General features: G+C 42.8%; 2 protein-coding genes across 28 annotated transcripts in view; one reads left to right on the forward strand and one right to left on the reverse strand.

Annotated features, from left to right (window-relative positions):
* The window catches only part of FAM200A (family with sequence similarity 200 member A), a 38,390-nt gene extending 36,141 nt beyond the window's left edge, over window positions 1-2,249 (reverse strand). Inside the window, exons 1-2 of one of the 5 annotated variants that reach the window (XR_010122504.1) lie at window positions 1,797-2,249; window positions 944-1,018 (exon numbers count right to left, since the gene is read on the reverse strand). Coding sequence is in view for 1 of the 5 variants with exons in the window: in XM_055292428.1 (XP_055148403.1) it covers window positions 944-1,018; window positions 1,797-1,982 (261 nt within the window). In the remaining 4 variants the exon portion in view is untranslated. The remainder of the gene's footprint in view (window positions 1-943; window positions 1,019-1,796) is intronic. The other 4 variants (XM_055292428.1, XM_063646160.1, XR_010122505.1 and 1 more) reach the window with 4 other exon arrangements.
* On the forward strand, window positions 2,060-19,459 carry ZNF655 (zinc finger protein 655). Of its 23 annotated transcripts, none has more exons than XR_010122506.1 (5): window positions 2,060-2,332; window positions 4,058-4,220; window positions 14,707-14,811; window positions 15,268-17,527; window positions 18,313-19,459. XR_010122506.1 is itself a non-coding variant. In XM_055292453.2 (5 exons), the coding sequence occupies exons 2-5, from the start codon at window positions 4,085-4,087 to the stop codon at window positions 7,626-7,628; spliced, it is 546 nt and encodes a 181-aa protein (XP_055148428.1). In that variant the 5' UTR covers window positions 2,193-2,332; window positions 4,058-4,084; the 3' UTR covers window positions 7,629-8,274. The 23 variants fall into 23 exon arrangements, 15 of the variants coding, with proteins under 15 accessions (XP_055148428.1, XP_055148422.1, XP_055148425.1 ...); XM_055292453.2 differs by lacking the exons at window positions 14,707-14,811; window positions 15,268-17,527; window positions 18,313-19,459 and adding exons at window positions 5,410-5,495; window positions 5,939-6,065; window positions 7,432-8,274 and having other exon boundaries at window positions 2,193-2,332; XR_010122509.1 differs by having other exon boundaries at window positions 2,320-2,566.
* The last annotated feature ends 451 nt before the right edge of the window (window positions 19,460-19,910 follow it).

The following is a 19,910-nucleotide window of genomic DNA, read 5'->3' on the forward strand; positions in this document are numbered from 1 at the left end:
TAGTAATTTATTAAAAATCAGCTATTGTATGTATCTAGATCTATTTCTGGACTTTTTTTTTCTTTAAGAAATTCACCCTCATATTTCTGGACTTTCTGTTCTGCTGTACTGATCTATTTGTCTATCTTTATGCTGATACCATATCGTCTTGATTACTATAGCTTTAGGAAAAAAATCTTAAAAGTGTACAAGTATTCCAATTTTATTCTTTTTCAAAATTGTTTTGGCAATTCTAAATCCTTAGCATTTCTATATAAACTTTAGAATCAGTTTGTTAATTTGCACTAAAAAAGCAAAATAGGCTAGGTGTGGTGGCTCACGCCTGTAATCCCAGCACTTTGGGAGGCCAAGACGGGCGGATCACCTGAGGTCAAGAGTTTGAGACCAGCCTGGCCAACATGGTGAAACCCCATCTCTACTAAAAATACAAAAATTAGCTAGGTGTGGTGGTGCCCACCTGTAATCCCAGCTACTCTGGAGGCTGAGGCAAGGAAATCGCTTGAACCTGGGAGCGGGAGGTTGCAGTGAGCTGAAATCACCACTGCACTCCAGCCTGGGCGACAGAGCAAGACTCTGTCTCAACAACAACAAAAAGACAAAAAAGAAAAAAGGTAACAACTTTTTGAGTTGTTTCCACCTGTCATCTGGCAAACTGTTAAAAGAAAATTTTGTTCAAAAGCAAAATAGCAGCTGCTGCTTCTTAACACTCCTTGTTATGTTTCGATGAGTATTGGTGGGAAGTGGCCTCTTTAAGTGGGTGCCTTTTGTGGTCCTCTCACTGGAGCCAATTGCCTGAGTCAGCTAAAACTTGGATGCAATGTGCCTCACTGCCATAGCTCACTCACCTCTGCTGCTGAAATGGTTTCCCATCACTTTGCTAATAGGTACAACCTGTGAAGGGTTCTAAGGTGGGGAAATGGCAACTCAGGAAAGAACTCCAAACCTTTAGCTCTCCTAGGATGTTAAAATAGCCGTTATGAAGAGGAGGAAGTACTGTGTCATCTATTGTCCTGGGGACCTGTGAATAGGAACAATAGACAGACATCACCAGAGGGTGTATTTCTGTTCAACACCAGGAAAAGTTTCTAATTGGAGCTGTCCAGCATGAAATGGACTAAGCAGTGCATTTTCTTTCTCCGATCCTGACTCCACTGTGACGGGTACTGCAGACTAGAGAGATTGTGTCCTAGTATGAATTTAGGTTGGATCAATGATACTTAGGGGGAAAGAGAGGAAAGGAATATCAGAATTTCCAAGAAGCTGATACATTTTGAAAAAATATATAAAATGCCACACTTCAGGTTTTCTTGTATTTAACTTGAAACGTCAAGTAACATTAAAGAATAGCATTTTATTTGCTTCAACAAAGTAGTAATAGCTGAAGTTCCTTCCAAATCACTTTTTGATTCTCTAAGAGGCTTGCCTATGCCTTGCAGATCTAGCTCCACCCACAAGACATATTCTGTAAGGATCCAGGATCAGCAAGGGGTCACAATGTCCTAAGGGTTTCTGTCCCGGCGCTCTGCCTGTCCCGCCCGTGCACCATGCTTTTGCCTATCCCTGTTTCTGCATAGATTTTAGTCTTCCCAACAGGGACGCAACTGTCAGTTTCCTCCGTCTCTCTCGGCTCCATTCCAATCTGCTCATCTCCCCTTCCGTCCCCGCTTTCCCCAAGGACCTATCGAGATTTCGATCCCACAACTTTGTGGGTCCCATCTCACCCAGGCCCCGCAATCCTCGCCTTCTACGAGTCAGCGTTGTACTACACTCTGAGCAGGCACCCCTGTGCTACTCACGGAAGCGGGACCGGTAGGTCGGCCATTCCTCTTCACCCAACGACAGGCACCCACTGGGTCGGGCCGCCTCCTTGCAGGGAGTCTAAAGGATGGGCTGGTGTCAGGGAGGGGCCCCGGGGGCGCTTTCCCAACATTGGTCGCAGTCATTGATGGTATAACGGCTAGAGACGCCCAGTGAGTTAGCATGGAGGGCGGTGGGACCGGAAAAAGACGTGGAAAAGCTGCGAAAACGAGCCTTCGAATCCTGGACGCGGGGGCCCAGCTCCTCCTCCATGTTCCTCATCCGGGACCGTCACTCACATCCGGGGCCCTCACTTACATCCGGGACCCTCATCCGGGGCTCTCACCCACATCCGGGACCCTCATGCCGGGGTGGAGAGGGGGGCCCTCATTCGGGGTCCTGCACTCCGTCGCCGGAAGTGCCACCGAGAAGCGCCGGCCTCGGGTCTGTCTAGAGTGGCCCGGGAGAGCCTGTGGTGGCCCCGAGCGCGAGTGTGTAGGTGACAGGACAGCGGCCAGGCCCGCCCCTCCCCTCGGTGAGTACCCGGAAGCCGTTCTGGGGTCGCAGCGGGGTGGAAGCTTGTTTCGCCTTCACGGGAGTAGAAGGAGGCGGCGTCCGGCCGCGGCCGACGGTGGTTTGCTTCCCCGAGAGTGCGCGGAGGTCCGGGTGCGAGGAGGGCCTGTTTCTCTTCAGCCCTGGTTCATTCACCTCGCGGGCCGAGGGCCCCGCCGTCAGGAGCCGGCGACCGTGCCCTGGTGCGAGCTGGTCTGTATGTCCCCACTGGTCCTTTTGGGACTTTGTCTTGGCCTAAAAGGGAAGTGGGAGGAGGGCAGCGCCGGGCAAGGCCTTCTGAGGACGGAGCTGGGAGCCGGGCGAGGGCCCAGGGCGAGGGTGGTGGGAGGGGGACGGCACTGTCATGCGTCCTTGGGCCTGAAGGACGCCGCTCAAACCTGTTCGAACCGCAGCTCTTCCCTGCGTTGCTCTCAGGATTGCGGGAAAAGGCCGGCCTAGCTGGTCTGAGTTAGCGAAGGGCCTGACCCCAAAAGTGGAGTTTTATTCGCCAAGCTCGTTTAGTAAGTCAGAGTGGGCTGACGGTGTTACCAAGACATTCCTAGGGGGCCTGCTGTTTTATTTATTCAAATGATCTTATTTACGTAAACGCGGGCCTGTCACGGTGGTTCACGCCTGTAATCCCTGCACTTTGGGAGGCCGAAGTCGGAGGATCGCTTGAGGCCAGGAGTTCGAGTCCAGCCTGGGCAACATAGCGATATCCCCATCTCTACTAAAACAAAATTAAAACAAAATGAGTAATCATAACTAGCATTTTTCTCTGGGCACCAACTTGAGCCTCCAAAGACGATTGTAAATTTAAAATTTTTGTTTATTTGAGGTGGGCTGTCACGCTGTCATACAGTCTGGCGTGCAGTGGCGCAGTCATAGTTCACTGCAGCCTCTACCTCCCAAGCTCAAGCGATTCTCCTGCCTTGGCCTTTGGAGTAGCTGGAACTACAGGCCTGGGCCACCAAGCTTGGCTAATTTTTTTTTTTTTTTTTTTTGGTAGAGACGGGGTTTCGCCATGTTGTCCAGGACGGTCTGGAACTCCAGAGCTTAAGGGATCCACCCGTCTGGGCCTCCCAAACTGTTGGGATTACAGGACGTGGCCAATTTTAAATATTTTAAACTTTCCACAGAAAGCTTTACACTATTAAATTGTGCTGTGTTGATTTTTTTAATGCCACAAATTCCAAATTAGAGACTCTTCTATGATTTGGTTCTTAAGTATTTAAAGCTGAAGCATATCCGTATTTCTTTTTCTTTTTTCTTTTTTTTTTTTTTTTGAGACGGTGTGTTGCCCAGGTTGGAGTGCAGTGGTGCGATCTTGGCTCACTGGCACATATGCCTTCTGGATTCAAGCAATTCTCCTGCCTCAGCCTCCCGAATAGCTGGGATTACAGACCCGCACCACCACGCTGGCTAATTTTTGTATTTTTAGTAGAGATGAAGTTGCACCATGTTGGTCAGGCTGGTCTCAAACTCCTGACCTCAAGTGATCTTCCCGCCTCAGCCTCCCAAAGTGCTGGGATTGCAGGCCACTGCGCCTGGCCCCATTTTTCTGTTACTTATTTAGGGTGGTTAATCATTATTAACTAATTTTTATTGAATATCCACAGTGTGTAAGGTCCTTTGCAAAGTCCTGATGATATAAAATGATGAAATGTTTTAACTTATTACAGTAATTTCTCTTAATCTCACCTTGCAGTGATGGTCATTGTCCTCCAGAGTGGTGATGGAGGAAATACCAGCCCAGGAAGCAGCAGGGTCACCAACGGTCCAGTTTCAGTCTTTGGAGACCCAGTCTGAGTGTCTGTCCCCAGAGCCTCAGTTTGTGCAGGACACCGACATGGAACAGGGACTCGCTGGGGGTAAGGCAGAGACAGCACTTCTGTCCGGGAGAGTGGGAGTGTGGAGGGGCTCCCGAGGGGGCTCCTGGGCCTGGTTTGAGAGAGGCCAAGAACTGGAATAAGAACATGGTCCCTAGAGGGAGGAATGAAAGAGGGGGCAGATGTGACTCAGTTCAGTCCTAGTCTGAGCCCTTTTATTAAGGACAGCTCATCTTTCTCAAATAAGCAGAGTGATGGCTACTTACTCGCTGTGGTGGTTTTTCCTTCAGGCAACCTTCACTTCATCCCAGTTCTCACATCTAGAATAATTTCTAAGATATGCTGCTTTTGCCACATCTCACAGTCCTTTCCTGGCTCTCACTTCCTCTTAGGTTCAGGACCTTTCTTTCCCCTGTTCCCTTCACTTAGTTTTTCTTTGCTTTGTCACCTGCCATCCATTCTGTTGTAACTGCAGTGTTTTGTGACTAGACTAAATTTGGTCAAGGAAGCAACCATTTAATTCCTTGGTTGAACACAATGCCTGTATGAATGTATATATACTGTAATTTAACTATGCAGTTACATTTGCTGTATTGTATAGGTAGGTTGGTCTTTTTCTTCCTTTGTTTTGTAAGAGCTGTGTCTTAGATTGCCTGTGGTTAACTCTAGTGCCTGAAATAGCTTGTGTGTCACCCACACAGATCAAGTGCCACAATGTGTAGAGTGCTGTGGGGGATTGTGGGACTGGAAAAGATTTCGAGGAAACAGATGACCCTTTCTTGTTCTTGGGGGCCTTACACACTGGTTGAGACAGTGCCCATTCACAAGAGAAAGGCTGATCAAGTGTCTAGAACAGTGCCTGGAAAGGGTCAGAAGTCTGCTAAATAACCCTAGCCCAGGACAAGTTCCCACAAGTCTTTATGCTTTGCTTTGCCCATCTGCAAAACAGGTATAGTCTTACTCTTCTGTAAGAGGACTGTCATGTGATGAAGATAAAGTGAAATACAAGCTTTCCTTAGAAAATCCTGTATCACAGGTCTAAACATGCATAAGGCATGCAAGTACTGAGACGAAGCAGAGTAGACACACCCAATACCTGAAAAATGTTCATTGGTTTTACTAGAGTATTGAGGAGGGTCCTGCTGACACCCCTTGGGCTGGAGAGGCCTCCTCTGAAAGGGAGCCCTGGGAAAGGGCTGCTCTCACTCTTCACTCCTTTCTCCTCCCTCAGCTCCACCTGTTCCCCAGGTGCCTGCTCTTCCCCGTGAGGGAAGCCCAGGAGACCAGGCAGCTGCACTCTTGACAGCCAGGTACCAGGTGAGCTGAGGAACCCTCTGCTTTTCCTCAGGGACTATTGCTACTGAGGAGTGTGGCCTCTCTCTCATCCCATCTGTAGACCTTTCCTGGAATTTTTTTCAATAGCAGACTCCAGTTTGGGAATTGATCCTCTTTGGAGACCTGGACTTCACATAAACCAACTTCCCATCTCCCCAGTGCCATGAGCAAACTCTGTTTTCTCTTTGTCCATGGTTGTGTGATGGGTGCTTATTAGATGTTTAAGGGTTATGGGCTTTATTCCATAGGTTCTAATCTGTTCTCCCTCCTCCTCAACGTAAGTACACACTGGATACCCTCTCTATGATCTTCATTCTCTGGCCATGGTGCTACAGTGTTCTCATTCCCTGTCTGTGATCTTCATTCTCTGGCCATGGTGCTACAGTGTTCTCATTCCTCAGAGCAGCCAGGATGTGTTATTTCAGGAGTTTGTGACATTCGAGGATGTGGCTGTGCACCTTACTCGAGAGGAATGGGGATACCTGGACCCTGTTCAGAGGGACCTCTACAGAGAAGTGATGTTAGAGAATTATGGGAACGTGGTCTCACTGGGTAAGGACTTCCTTATTATTCGGTTTATCTATTTGAATTTCTTTACTTTCTTGTTTCTTCCTAAGTATAAGGTTTCTGAGAAGGTCTGTAGAGTGTGGCATAGATTCCAGGTCTTAGAAACTCTGAATCCTTATCTTTCACGTCATCTTCTCCAGGAGGGGTAATTAAGGTTCGTTTGGGGGTGCCAAGAGGAGACATTCTCCTCCTTATCCCCAGTTCATGTTTATGGCCATTGTGGGGCATCTGTTCCCTTTTAGCAAAGGGAAACTTTCTTGTGCTTTGCTTGATTTCTCACCCTTCTTATCTTTTCCATTTTTGTAGGAGAGACCCCAGGGTGGCCTCCCAACCTCCAACCAGACACTTTCCTCTTTGGTATCTCAGTGTCCGTGTGTTGGAGAATTGAAGAATTTCCCATTTTTCTAGGAAAAAGAAATGCCATTTAAAAAGACAGGCTAAATTCCTTCTTGTTGAGTAGTCTCTCACCCCTTAAGATCCCCAGATGTATCTCCAAGCAGGCAGAACTTGAGATGTCATTTGAAGGCATGACTCACTGTGAGTACATTTCAGTGAGTCACCCAGAATGGTAATCCCACGTAACCGCACCCAGGGCAGCAGAAATCTGAGACGTTTACCCCATGCTGAGGTGGGGTCAATGCTTAACTCATGTCTCTCCCTTGTCATTTTGAAAGGTACAGTAGGAAGCTGGGATTAGGCAAGCTGTAGTGCTGCCGGGAAACATCAGTGGGGTTTGTTGGCAGCTCCCTTGGTGTGAGCGTTGTTCCTTTCTCTTTAGTTTATTTTTTATATTATATTATATTTTTTATTTTATTTTTAGGTGGAGTTTCACTCTTGTTGCCCAGGCTAGAGTGCAATGGTGCAATCTCAGCTCACTACAACCTCTGCCTCTTGGGTTCAAGCAATTCTCCTGCCTCAAGCTCCCGAGTAGCTGGGATTACAGGCATGGGCCACCACGCCTGGCTAATTTTGTATTTTTAGTAGAGACGGGGTTTCACCATGCTGGTCAGGCTGATCTCGAACTCTTGACCTCAAGTGATCCACCCTCCTTGGCCTCCCAAAGTGCTGGAATTACAGGCATGAGCCACCACACCCAGCCTCCTTTTTCTTTAGTTTCTTGCTTGCTTCTGCACTCTTCTTTTTGTGTGTGTAAATACTGAATCACGCGTTTTCTTTTCTTTTTTTTTTTTTTTTTTTCCGTTGGCTTTGCCTATGCTGGTGGCATCCAGGGCATTGCTTTGTCTCCCTGATTATGCTCAGGATTCAAGGTCTTCTTATCTGTGGGGAAGCAGCCTGCCCACTGGGACGGTTTTTAGTGTGTTTTCCATTCCTGGCTCTTTAATCTTTGTAGGCATACTTCTCCGCCTTCCCACCACCCGGATTCATAGTGTGAATTCCTGCCCGGCCCTGAGTCATACCCAGGCAAGTGCTTTCTCTGGAGAAACACTTGCCGTCCTTACAGCAGGAATCTCCAAGAGATGGCCCAAGTATCGGCTTCCCATCGATATTGCTCGTCCCTGCTCGGAAACTCATTTTCCACGATTGTGAGATATTAAACTTGACTGATGGAATAGAAGCTCCCCAGGATGCCACCACTGTGTAAAATCGCAGCTCCTCAAATTACTTCTGTTTAATTTCAAATGTTAGGGTCCAAGGAAGCCCTCTGTTGCAACCAAATGCGTTTTGAACCCAGTTCATTCAGAAACCATGGTTGGTGGTCATCATCTACTTGTATTGTGAAAAACCAGAAATTCCAACTTCAGCTCTTCAGTTGTGGTCTTTTCATATTATTTTAGAATGTGAAACTTATGCTGTGTGCCCCTCCTTTTATGTGGCGAACACAACCTGCCCCGTATGGTGCCTAACTCTCCTGTGAACCCTGGGCTTTCCTCATGTTTAACATTCTAGTTTCCTCCTTCCTTGAAGTCCCTGTGGCCCTCTTCAAGGTCCTGCCTTCCTCCCCTTTATTCTTTGTGGTTCTGTACAGATTGATGCATTTATATTGCCTTTCCTGATTAAGTGCTCCTTACTCTGTCCTTGATGGAGGGGAGAAGGGAGGGCAAAGAAGTTAAATTTATTTCAGGGCATCAAATTGAATATCTACTTAATAACTTTGTAAACTGTAAAGTGACGTACATATAATTGTAAAGTACTGTTAATTTTATCTAATAATTACAGAGTTTCCAACAGTTAACCTGTCTACTTCTTGGAGTAAAGAAACTTTGTAGCAGTTTAATGCAGTTTCATAGCATAGTATGCTATAGACTGAACTTTATCCCATTTCCTCTCTTATCTCTGCACTGCACACTCAACATGCTGTTGACATGCATGCACACTTACACATACAAGAGACACACGCACGGTGCAAGAAACCCTTCTCCTCATCTTGCTTTTGTGATCAAGTTAGCAGCATCTCCTTAGCAGTTATTTTTACAATCCTTGGGAAATCATTTTCATATTTTTGGGTTCAGCAAACTTCATCTGAAATTTAAACCATTTATGCCTAGTATTCCATTATTGGAACACTAAGCTTGCGGGAATTATTTATGTCCTGCTGCTCAAGGTCATCGCCAAGGTCTGATTTTTAACAAAAAAAAATTGCAACCTCCAGCATAACTAGGTTAAGTTTATACATTTATTAATTTAACTTTTTGGGGTTGTAAGACTTTTTTTTTTTTTTTTTTTTTTTTTTTATGAGACGGAGTCTTGCTCTGTTGTTCAGGCTGGAGTGCAGTGGCACCATCTCTGCTCACTGCACGCTCCGCCTCCTGGGTTCATGCCATTCTCCTGCCTCAGCCTCCCAAGTAGCTGAGACTACAGATGCTTGCCACCATGCCTGGCTAATCTTTTTGTATTTTTAGTAGATACGGGGTTTCACTGTGTTAGCCAGGATGGTCTCGATCTCCTGACCTCGTGATCTGCCCTAGTCAGCCTCCCAAAGTGCTGGGATTACAGGTGTGAGCCACTGTGCCTGGCCAAGACTTTATAATTCAGTCCTACTTTCCAGTTCACATCATTTTCCCATGGCAGGAGCTCCAGATTGTATTTTGTTTTTTGTTTTGTTTTGTTTTGTTTTGTTTTTGAGATGGAGTCTCGCTCTGTCACCCAGGCTGGAGTGCAGTGGCGCGATCTCGGCTCACTGCAAGCTCCACCTCCTGGTTTCACGCCATTCTTCTGCCTCAGCCTCCCGGGTGGCTGGGACTACAGGCGCCCACCGCCATGCCCGGCTAATTTTTTTTTTGTATTTTTAGTAGAGACGGGGTTTCACCATCTTAGCCAGGATGGTCTCGATCTCCTGACCTCGTGATCCGCCTGTCTCGGCCTCCCAAAGTGCTGGGATTACAGGTGTGAGCCACTGCGCCCAGCCTCCAGATTGTATTTGTCACAGACATCAGAATGTTGGTCCTTTGCTTAAGTGCTTCCACTATGTAGCAGTAAATATACAGAGTACAAGTAGCTGAGTAAAGAAGTCGGTAATAAGTAATTTTCGTTACCACATAATTGAAAAAGGAACATAGTCCATTGATGATGAATGAACAATTTGCTTCTGGGTCACTATCCATAGGGAAGTTACCTGTTACTTAGTTGGTAGATAAAGACCCAGAAAGGGGACCGGGTTGCTTTTCACATGGGTCAGTGTAGCAGGTGCCCTATTAGATGATGGCCTCAGAAACACGCTTGTTAAAATTCTAGTTGATATTAACTGGGTCAGTAGATTGGAAATGTTTGGCACATACGCTCTGCTTTTTTAACTTGATGTCATGAAGGACTACGGTGATTTTGCACAGAATGTTTTCCATTGTCACAGCTATTTAGTATTTATTGAGCAGCCAATATGTTATTGGGTACTATATATATGTGTATACACACACACACATATACACACACATATGTATACACACATACACAGACATAGGACATTTATATGTGTGTGTGTATATATATATATATATATGATATATATAATCTCATTTAATCCTTACCATAACCCTGTGAGCAGATGATACTGCTCCTATTTTATATCTGAGGAAACTGAGGCTCAGAGAAGTTAAGTGATCTTTGCAGGATCAGTGAGAGGCTTGGGACCCAGATCTGCCTCTGAAGCCCCTGCACTTTTTCACTACTTTGTGCCCTTAGGACAATAAGTTCAGCTCTACATGGAGTTTTTAATATTTTTAGTGAGTTATGTGTACTCTGATGACAAGAAAAATTCAAAATGCCATGACAAATTGGACAGACAGGCCAGTTTATAGTTTGGGACCAGAAAGGACATGCATTCAAAAAGTAAAACTCTCTAGGGACACATTCCAGTCCAACAGGTATCTACAAAAGAATGATATTGCTAAGGAGAGATATTATTTGTGTATTAAGGACCAGGAAGAAAAGCATGAAGCTTTCAGATGGCTAAAAGCATAGCTGTAGTAAAAGCAGCAAACCATATAATAAGGCAAATTTTAAATATTATTATTATTATTTTTGAGACAGGTTCTCCTCTTGTTGCCCAGGCTGGAATACAGTGGCATGATAACAGCTTACTGGAGCCTGGAGGGAAATCCAGGCTCAGGTGATCCTCCTACCTCAGTCTTCTGGGTAGCTGGGACTATAGGCCTGTACCACCACGCTAATTTTTTTCTATTTTTAGTAAAGAAGGTGTTTCGCTATGTTACCCAGGCTGTTGAACTCCTGGGCTCAAGTGATCTGCCTGCCTCAGCTCCCCAAAGTCCTGGGATTACACATGTGAGCCAACACCATGCTCGTCTTTAACTGTTATTTTTGAAGATGAGATTAAAATAAATTTTATTAGAAAACTCTCAAGATTTAAATAAAATAATTTTTTTTTTGGAGACAGAGTCTTGCTGTGTCGCTCAGGCTGGAGTGTGGTGGCACAATGTCAGCTCACTGCAACCTCTGCCTCCCCGGCCCAAGCCATTCTTGTGCCTTAGCCTCCAGAGTAGCTGGGACTACAGGCATGCACCACCACACCCAGCTAATTTTTGTATTTTTAGTAGAGATGGGGTTTTGCCATGTTGGCCAGGCTGGTCTTGAACTCTTGGCCTCACGTGATACACATCCAGCCTTAAAATCAAAAGGTTTAATAAGTTAATTTTAAACGGGAAAAATGTAAAGCAAGTGCATATTTTGAAAGCATAGAGTCGGCCGGGTGCGGTGGCTCACACCTGTAATCCCAGCACTCTGGGAGGCCAAGGCGGGCGGATCACCTGAGGTTGGGAGTTCAAGACCAGCCTGACCAACATGGAGAAACCCCGTCTCTACTAAAAATACAAAATTAGCCGGGCATGGTGGCGCATGCCAGTAATCTCAGTTACTCTGGAGGCTGAGGCAGGAGAATCACTTGAACCCAGGAGGTGGAGTTGAGGTGAGCCGAGATCATGCCATTGCACTCCAGCCTGGCCGACAGTGCAACTCTGTCTCAGAAAAAAAAAAAAAAAGCATTCACGTCAGTGTCAAGAGAACCTGCTACTAATGCTTTCTTTGATAGGCAGTATGATAGGTTGGAAAGAATATAAACTGTGGGATCAAACTTGGGTTCCACTTACCAGCTTTAGTATGTTGAGCAAATTATTTAATCTGACACTCATTTTCTTCATTTATAAAACATGAAAAATAATGTCTACCTTCTGGGTTCTACGGGATTGAATTAGATTATGCATATAAGTACCTGTCTTGTGTCAGGTGCGGTGGCTCACGCCTGTAATCCAGCACTTTGGGAGGGTGAGGTGGGCGGATCAGAAGGTCAGGAGTTCGAGACCAGCCTGACCAACATGGTGAAACCTCATCTCTACTAAAAATACAAAAATTAGCCGGGCATGGTGGTACGTGCCTGTGATTGCAGCTACCCAGGAGGCTGAGGCTGGAGAATCGCTTGAACCCGGGAGGCAGAGGTTGCAGTGAGCCAAGATCATGCCATTGCACTCCAGCCTGGGCAACAGAGTGAGACTCCATACCCCCCGGCCAAAAAAAAAAATTAAGTACGTGCCTTGTGCTTCTGCGCCCAGCCATAGATCCCTTTTAATTAACACTTTTGCGACTCCAATTATTTAGGATCCTGGCTCACCGTATGTTATTCTAATCCCTTTTTCTCTGTTGTTTGTATTTACCTTTTACTTCACTGCCAATATTTTATAAATCATATTAGAACACTCAAGATTTAAATAAAATCAAAAGGTTTTAATACATTAATTTTAAACAGGAAAAATGTAAATAAAGCAAGTACATATTTTGAGAGCAAAGTTTTGAGTTAAATTTAGGCAATAGGCATTTAGGCTAGTGGCAAGAAAACTTACACGTTCTTTCTGTGTGTAATTTGGAGGAAGGGATGGATGGATTTTGTTCATAGTCGTGATTTATTTTTTTTCAGGGCTTGTTAGGAGGCAAAATCACATATATATATATTTTTTTTTACTAGCAGATTGTTTAAAGGCTAGGTTCTGAAATAAGACTGTGCAGGTTTGAAAACTAAGCATTACCAGTTATTGTAACCTTGGGCAAGCTACTTAACCACTCTGAATCTTAGTATTCCCATCTGTAAAATGGCTATAATAATAGTTTCTATGTTTTAAATTTATGGTATTAAAGGAGTGAAAACCTAGAGAGCTCTTGGCATGGTACTTTGCACCTACCAAGTACTTAGTAAAAATAATATTTTGATGGTACTGATGATACCCTGTTCTCTCTTCTAAACTGTGATATTGTATCTTTACCTGCTAGGTATTTTCTCTTAAAAAAAAAAAAAATTAGTAGTTTTGGGGGTACAAGTGGTTTTTTGTTACATAGATGAATTATAATACATAGTGGTGAATTCTGAGATTTTAGTGCACCTGTCACTGGAATAGTGTACATTGTACCTAATATGTAGTTTTTTATCCCTTGTCCCTTCTCCCACCCTTTCCCTTCTTAGTCTCTGAAGTCCATTTTATCACTCTGTATGCCTTTGCGTACTCACCTGCTGGGCATTTTCTCTTATACCTTCCTACATTACGTTAAACACACGTCTAAAATCAAACCCCTCATCCCACATGAAGGCCTCCTTTTTTGTTGTGCATATGTGTTTTAAGTGTAGATATGGAGTAAGCAGCCAGAATTTCTTTCAGTTACCAAATATTGACAGACACTTTAAATATCTCAGAGTTAAAAGTTGCAAATTATGTTATTGGAATTCTGAGAACAATATTGATTGCTGCTTCATGTTACACTAACTTTACTTTTTAAACTTCTGAAACGATTTCATTTGACAGAGTGGACCTTAATTAAATATATGTCCACAAGGAGAATTGACTCTAAATGTCCAGCAGGATTTCAGAAACACAGTAAATACCTTTCTTCTGTCTATTCTGATCTCCTTGCTCATAGGCTCTCACATGGAATCTTTGGGGCAGCTGTCAGTTCTTCATATTTTCCAGCCCCAATGCCCTTTTTATAAAATTGGGTAGCTGTTAATACATTGATACTTGGGCACACAGAGTTGGCACTCAATAAGTAGCTGTTAAGTAAATTAATCAAAAGAATTGCAAGATACAAGATACCTGGTCTCTTCTATCAAAGAGTTTATAAATCAAGTATGAATGATAATACCTGAAACCATGTAAAAAAAATCTATGTAAACACCATTATATGTGACATGTCAGGATAAGAGGAACAGCTAATAAATTTTGTACACATTCAGTAAATGGAGAGAAAGGTTTCTGGAGACGAGGGGCTTGAGCCAGACCTTGTGTGTGTGCTATTAGAAGCTTTCTGGGCTGGACACATTTAAAAACTGCCCTTTGATACTAATAGTATTAAAATTCTGTCTCCTTGGAAGCAGACTGCCTGTTGCTTTAGCTTTGAAAGAGATTTATATCCACGCATTGCATTATGCAAGCCATAGAAAGACTGTTTTATGTGAAGATGCACTGATTGCACTTCCCTCTCTGTATTTTATTGTAGTTAGTTGTTTAGAGCTGTCTCTGTGTAGAGTGTGAGGTCCTCGAGGGAAGGGACCTTCTTGGCCTCTTTATCCCCTGCATACTTTGCATACAGGAGGCACTTCATAAATGTTTATTGAATAAACGCTACACTCCTAATGGGTAAGAATGTGTCATATTACTCTTTGTTTTCTTATGTGTACTGAAACAAATTGTTTCTTGAGATTGGGCCTTAGAATATTTATTCAGTTTTCACTGATTCTCTTGCTACAGGTTAGCTAACCATGCAGTAGGTGCTTGAGTTTCCCCTTTCTCCAGTCCAGCAGAATTATATTTTGATGACCTCCATTTTGATACTTGTAGACCAGATCTAATCCGAAGATTAATCTTTAGGTAACAGATGGAGCGTGATAATGGTAACTTCTGTGAAGACAAACCCATGCACACATTCTGTTGTCTGAATAATATTTAAATGAATCCTTCTGCTCCCAAGTCATCAACTTGCCCCTTAACACACATCCCTCTAGAGCACAAATCTGAGCTCCTTGTAGATCTTTGCCCTCTTCACTCTCCAGGCCTTCCTAATTAATGTCTTCTCAGAATTGACCTTCTGTCTCTCTTAATCATTAGTTGAAAGAAAAAGTGGCTGTTGTAGGACCTGGGGATACATTGCCACATCCCATTTCCTTCTCTATGAGCAGGATTTCCAATTTCCAAGCCTGATGGGATCTCCCAGCTGGAACAGGATCTACAGGTCTTTGATCTGGAAACTAAGACTAGAGAAGTCTTAAGAGATGACTGCTCAGGTGAGTAAGGCAGACTCAATCAGATAGAATTAGTAGGGAAGTAAAGTTCAATTGTTGAGCCAAGTTGTAGCTGCTTTGGCACTCAGAATGAAGAGCTCTGTGTGTGCCCTAGCATGGAGAGTTCCTTCCTTTTCCCTTCAGTTAGGTTGACCCTTTCCATTTGTTTAGCATCCGTGCACATGTCATACTAGACCCCAATCAAGTTGTTTATCTAAAATTCTTTCAACTGTTTCCCTATTATTTCCTTACTCTGCTGAACATGTCTGCTGTTTTACCTCACTGCTCCTGTTTATGCCCTTAACGTCTGCTGTTGAGATTTTGTGCCTGTTTTTCAGAGTAAATAAACTTTTCTTGTCCTTGTAGATACTACATTGTTTAGTTTTCTCATCTGAGTTTTCTTTTCCTAAGCACAGGGTACAGATTACATTTGCATTTTCTATTTATATATTGTATCAGATGGAGAGACCAGAGAAGAGAACAAGCTGTTGATTCCTAAGCAGAAAATTTCGGAAGAAGTACATTCATACAAAGTGAGAGTAGGAAGACTCAAACACGATATTACCCAAGTTCCTGAGACTAGAGAAGTGTATAAGTCTGAGGACAGATTAGAAAGGCTTCAGGAAATTCTAAGGAAATTTCTGTACCTGGAGAGAGAGTTTAGGCAAATAACAATCAGCAAGGAAACCTTCACCAGTGAGAAGAACAATGAATGTAATGAACCCGAAAAAAGCTTCAGTCTGGACTCTACTATTGATGCAGATCAGAGAGTTCTTAGAATACAGAATACTGATGACAATGATAAGTATGACATGAGCTTCAACCAGAATTCAGCCTCTGGTAAACATGAACACTTAAATCTAACAGAGGATTTTCAGAGTAGTGAATGTAAGGAAAGCTTAATGGATCTCTCCCACCTTAATAAATGGGAGAGCATCCCTAACACTGAGAAATCCTATAAATGTGATGTATGTGGGAAAATTTTCCATCAGAGCTCAGCCCTTACTAGACATCAAAGAATCCATACTAGAGAGAAGCCCTACAAATGTAAAGAATGTGAAAAGTCTTTCAGTCAGAGCTCAAGTCTTAGTCGACATAAAAGAATACACACTAGAGAAAAACCTTACAAATGTGAAGCATCTGATAAATCCTGTGAAGCATCTGATAAATCCTGTAGTCCAAGCTCAGGCATAATTCAGCACAAGAAAATTCACACCAGAGCCAAATCTTACAAATGTAGCAGTTGTGAAAGAGTCTTCAGTCGTAGTGTCCACCTTACTCAACATCAGAAAATTCACAAAGAGATGCCCTGTAAGTGTACTATATGTGGCAGTGACTTCTGCCATACTTCATACCTACTTGAACATCAGAGGGTCCATCATGAAGAGAAAGCCTATGAGTATGATGAATATGGGTTGGCCTATATTAAACAACAAGGAATTCATTTCAGAGAAAAGCCCTATACGTGTAATGAATGTGGAAAAGACTTCAGATTGAATTCACATCTTATTCAGCATCAAAGAATTCACACAGGAGAGAAAGCACATGAATGTAATGAATGTGGAAAAGCTTTCAGTCAAACCTCATGCCTTGTTCAGCATCACAGAATGCATAGAAAAGAGAAATCATATGAATGTAATGAGTATGAGGGCAGTTTCAGTCATAGCTCAGATCTTATCCTGCAACAAGAAGTCCTCACCAGACAGAAAGCCTTTGACTGTGATGTATGGGAAAAGAACTCCAGTCAGAGAGCACATCTGGTTCAACATCAGAGCATTCATACCAAAGAGAACTCATGAATGTAATGAAGATGGGAAGATATTTATCAAATTCAGGCTTCATTCAGCATCTGAGAGTTCACACCAGGGAGAAATCATGTATGTACTGCATGTGGTAAAGCCTTCAGTCATAGCTCAGCCATTGCTCAGCATCAGATAATTCACACCAGAGAGAAACCCTCTGAATGTGATGAATGAAGAAGAGGTATTAGTGTTAAACTCTTAACCGATTCCTGCAAATCTATACCAGTGAGAAATCTTATAAATGTATTGAATGTGGCAAATTTTTCATGCTATTAGTATTTTCATACCTTAGACACATTTGGAGAATTCACATGGGAATAAAATTCCATTGCTGCAATGAATGTGAAAAAGCCATCAGTCAAAGAAACTACCTTGTTTAGTATCAAATTCATGCCATGCAAAAAGATTATAAATGTAATAAACGTGTATGTGTGTGAGGAGATTCAGTCATAACCCAATGCTCATTCAACATCAAAGAATTTATACCTAAGAGAACTTATTTGGGTGTAGTAAATGGCAAATCTTTCAATAGGAGTTTAACTAGTCTTTGTCATACCAGAATATCCATAGTAGACAAGAATTTGCTGTAATGCAAATGGAAAAACTCGACACCACATTTCAGGCTTTATCCAACATTGAAATAATGGAGAGAAAATTGTTGATTATTTGTTTATGAAATTGTTAATACATAGTCCCAATCTTTTTCATTGCACAAAAATCTAGGGTTGACTTGGTAAATGCAGTGACATTTTCTCATGGAGTTCCTTTATTTAATATGTATTCCAAGTAGGTACGTTTATTTTTACTTTTTTATTATAATTTTGATATTAAAAAGAACAGAGATGGGGTCTTGCTTTGTTGCCCAGGCTGGTCTTGAACTCCTGGCCTCAAGCGATCCTCCCACCTGTCCTCCCAAAGTGCTGGGGTTACAGGCGTGAGCCACTGTGCTGGGCCTGTTTTATTTATATAACTCATTTAAGCTGTTTTTATTTTAAAATGCCCTATAAACATTTTTATATTTTTTGAAATTGGTTCTTAGTGTTCACAACTTTCATAAGATACTGCTAATGCACCAGTATTAAAACACATCGACATAAGTAGCTCATTTAGCTTTTTCTGCTGTTCTTGGCTCAAGTTCTTTCCAAAACCAACTCTTAGGCCTGCTTTTTACTGGGGATCCTATGTCGTATTGCTTTACAGCCACAACACTTGGATTCCTGTTGATTAACTTCTCCATTCTCTTAAGCATCTTTCGAAGATTTAGAAGTTTCCTAGTTTTAAGCGTTTCGCCAGCAAATATTCCATACCTACTTGATGTTGCTGGTCTGGTGTCTTATTTCCTAAAGTGAAGCATCTTTTTTTAAAAAAGAATTTGATTGAAAATATATCCAGTCCAATATAACTAAGAAGGATTCTCTCTCCTGAGATTGTAGCAGGCAGCCAAACATTTTCAAATGATGCCCAAGGTTTTAGCTGTCTTGTGTGCATCCACAGTCTGCGAAGAAGACAGATGATAAGGACATCAGGGAGCCAACAAGACTCCTGGTAGCCTCACTACATTCATCCAGTGCCTATTCTGCATGCCTAAGCTTAGAGTTCTTTTATATACCTCTAAGGCCAGCAAAATGCTCAGGTCTGCTTTTGGTAGGGTAAACATGAAGATACACAGGCCGGGTGCGGTGGCTCACACCTGTAATCCCAGCATTTTGGGAGGCCAAGGTGGGTGGATCATGAGGTCAGGCAGTCAAGACCATCCTGGCCAACATGGTGAAACCCCGTCTCTACTAAAAATACAAAAATTAGCCGGGCGTGGTGGCACGCGCCTGTAATCCCAGCTACTCAGGAGGCTGAGGCAGGAGAACTGCTTGAACCTGGGAGGCGGAGGTTGCAGTGAGCCGAGATCGCACCACTGCACTCCAGCCTGGGCGACGGAGCGGGACTCTCTGTCTCTCAAAAAAAAAAAAAAAAAAAACCACACACACCCACAAATCAGCATCATAAGGGAATGTAGCCTTCCAACAGAGATGATGCTGTTCTTATGTTAATCTCAGAGACAGTATTTCAAGAGAGTGGCAGGTCTGTTCCTGGTAAAATTTTAACCATTAGGATTGCAGATAAATGTTTGAATTCCGCTCCTCCCTCATCAATCCAGGACAGTATTTGAAGTGTGAGGGCTTTGTGTATAGTTGTTTATCCATTACCACATTTTTGTATTTTAATAGTCTACAGGCTATATAAAAGAACATGGCTTTTTGACTGATAAAAGTGATTACAGATGTTGGCTCAAGTTCAAGGCCACCATCATATACCTAACAAGAGTTCATGATTCTTTAGGTAATGTCAAAACATTTTGTATTTTTCCATCTTAAGCTTTATAACATTTTGTGAGTAAGACAAATGTTATTTAAAATTCTTGTTGTCAGTCCAGCAATTGAGGCTTTCATAGTTCAGTGTTATAATATTCAGTAGGGACCCTCAACAAATATATAAAAATATATTGCTCACTCTATAATCCTCCTATGGCTAACCTCTAGGATAGTTCTGCCACTATATTTTACTTCTTTGCCATCAGCAAGAATAGGATCTCATCAAGGCAAGGTAGGAATCTAAATGAAATTGATATATAAATGAATTGATCTAAATGTAAAAGCAAATGAAAAATGCATGTGTTTTTTCCTATCAAACATATATACCCTTATGTATAGAGACCAGTAGTCATGTGTGGTGACTGAAACAGGATTATGTAATCCCTAAAAAGCAGAATATGTAAAAATCACATGTATGCGTTTGGTTTAGGAATGTGCTTTTGTACTTCCACTTGAATAAAGGTGTGTTTGGTATTCTGAGAATTTGTTTCAAACAAAATCTGAAGGTCTCAGCCAGAAGCATTTGGGAATGTTGGAATCACATCTCTGGCTGCAACTGCTTTCCTCCTTGAAACTTGCTTCACAGCAAGAATGGATCACTTTCCTTTGCATTGATACAAAGCTTGCTTTTCCACAGACCTCTGAAACAAAAGCTGAATGTTTGGGACTTAAAGGGGATTTGATTGGGAAATTGTTGGTATATAAAATAAGACTAAATAGTTCGAGGTTTCAGTAGAACTAGGAATAACTTTTTGTTTGTTTGTTTTTTGAGACAGTCTCGTTTTGTCACCCAGGCTGGAGTGCAGTAGTGCGATCTCGGCTCACTGCAACCTCCGCCTCCTGGGTTCAAATGATTGTCTTGTGTCAGCCTCCCAAGTAGCTGGGATTACAGGCACCTGCCACCTTGCCTGGCTGATTTTTGTATTTTTAGTAG

Source organism: Symphalangus syndactylus, chromosome 9, assembly GCF_028878055.3.
Source record: "Symphalangus syndactylus isolate Jambi chromosome 9, NHGRI_mSymSyn1-v2.1_pri, whole genome shotgun sequence".
NCBI lineage: Eukaryota > Metazoa > Chordata > Mammalia > Primates > Hylobatidae > Symphalangus > Symphalangus syndactylus.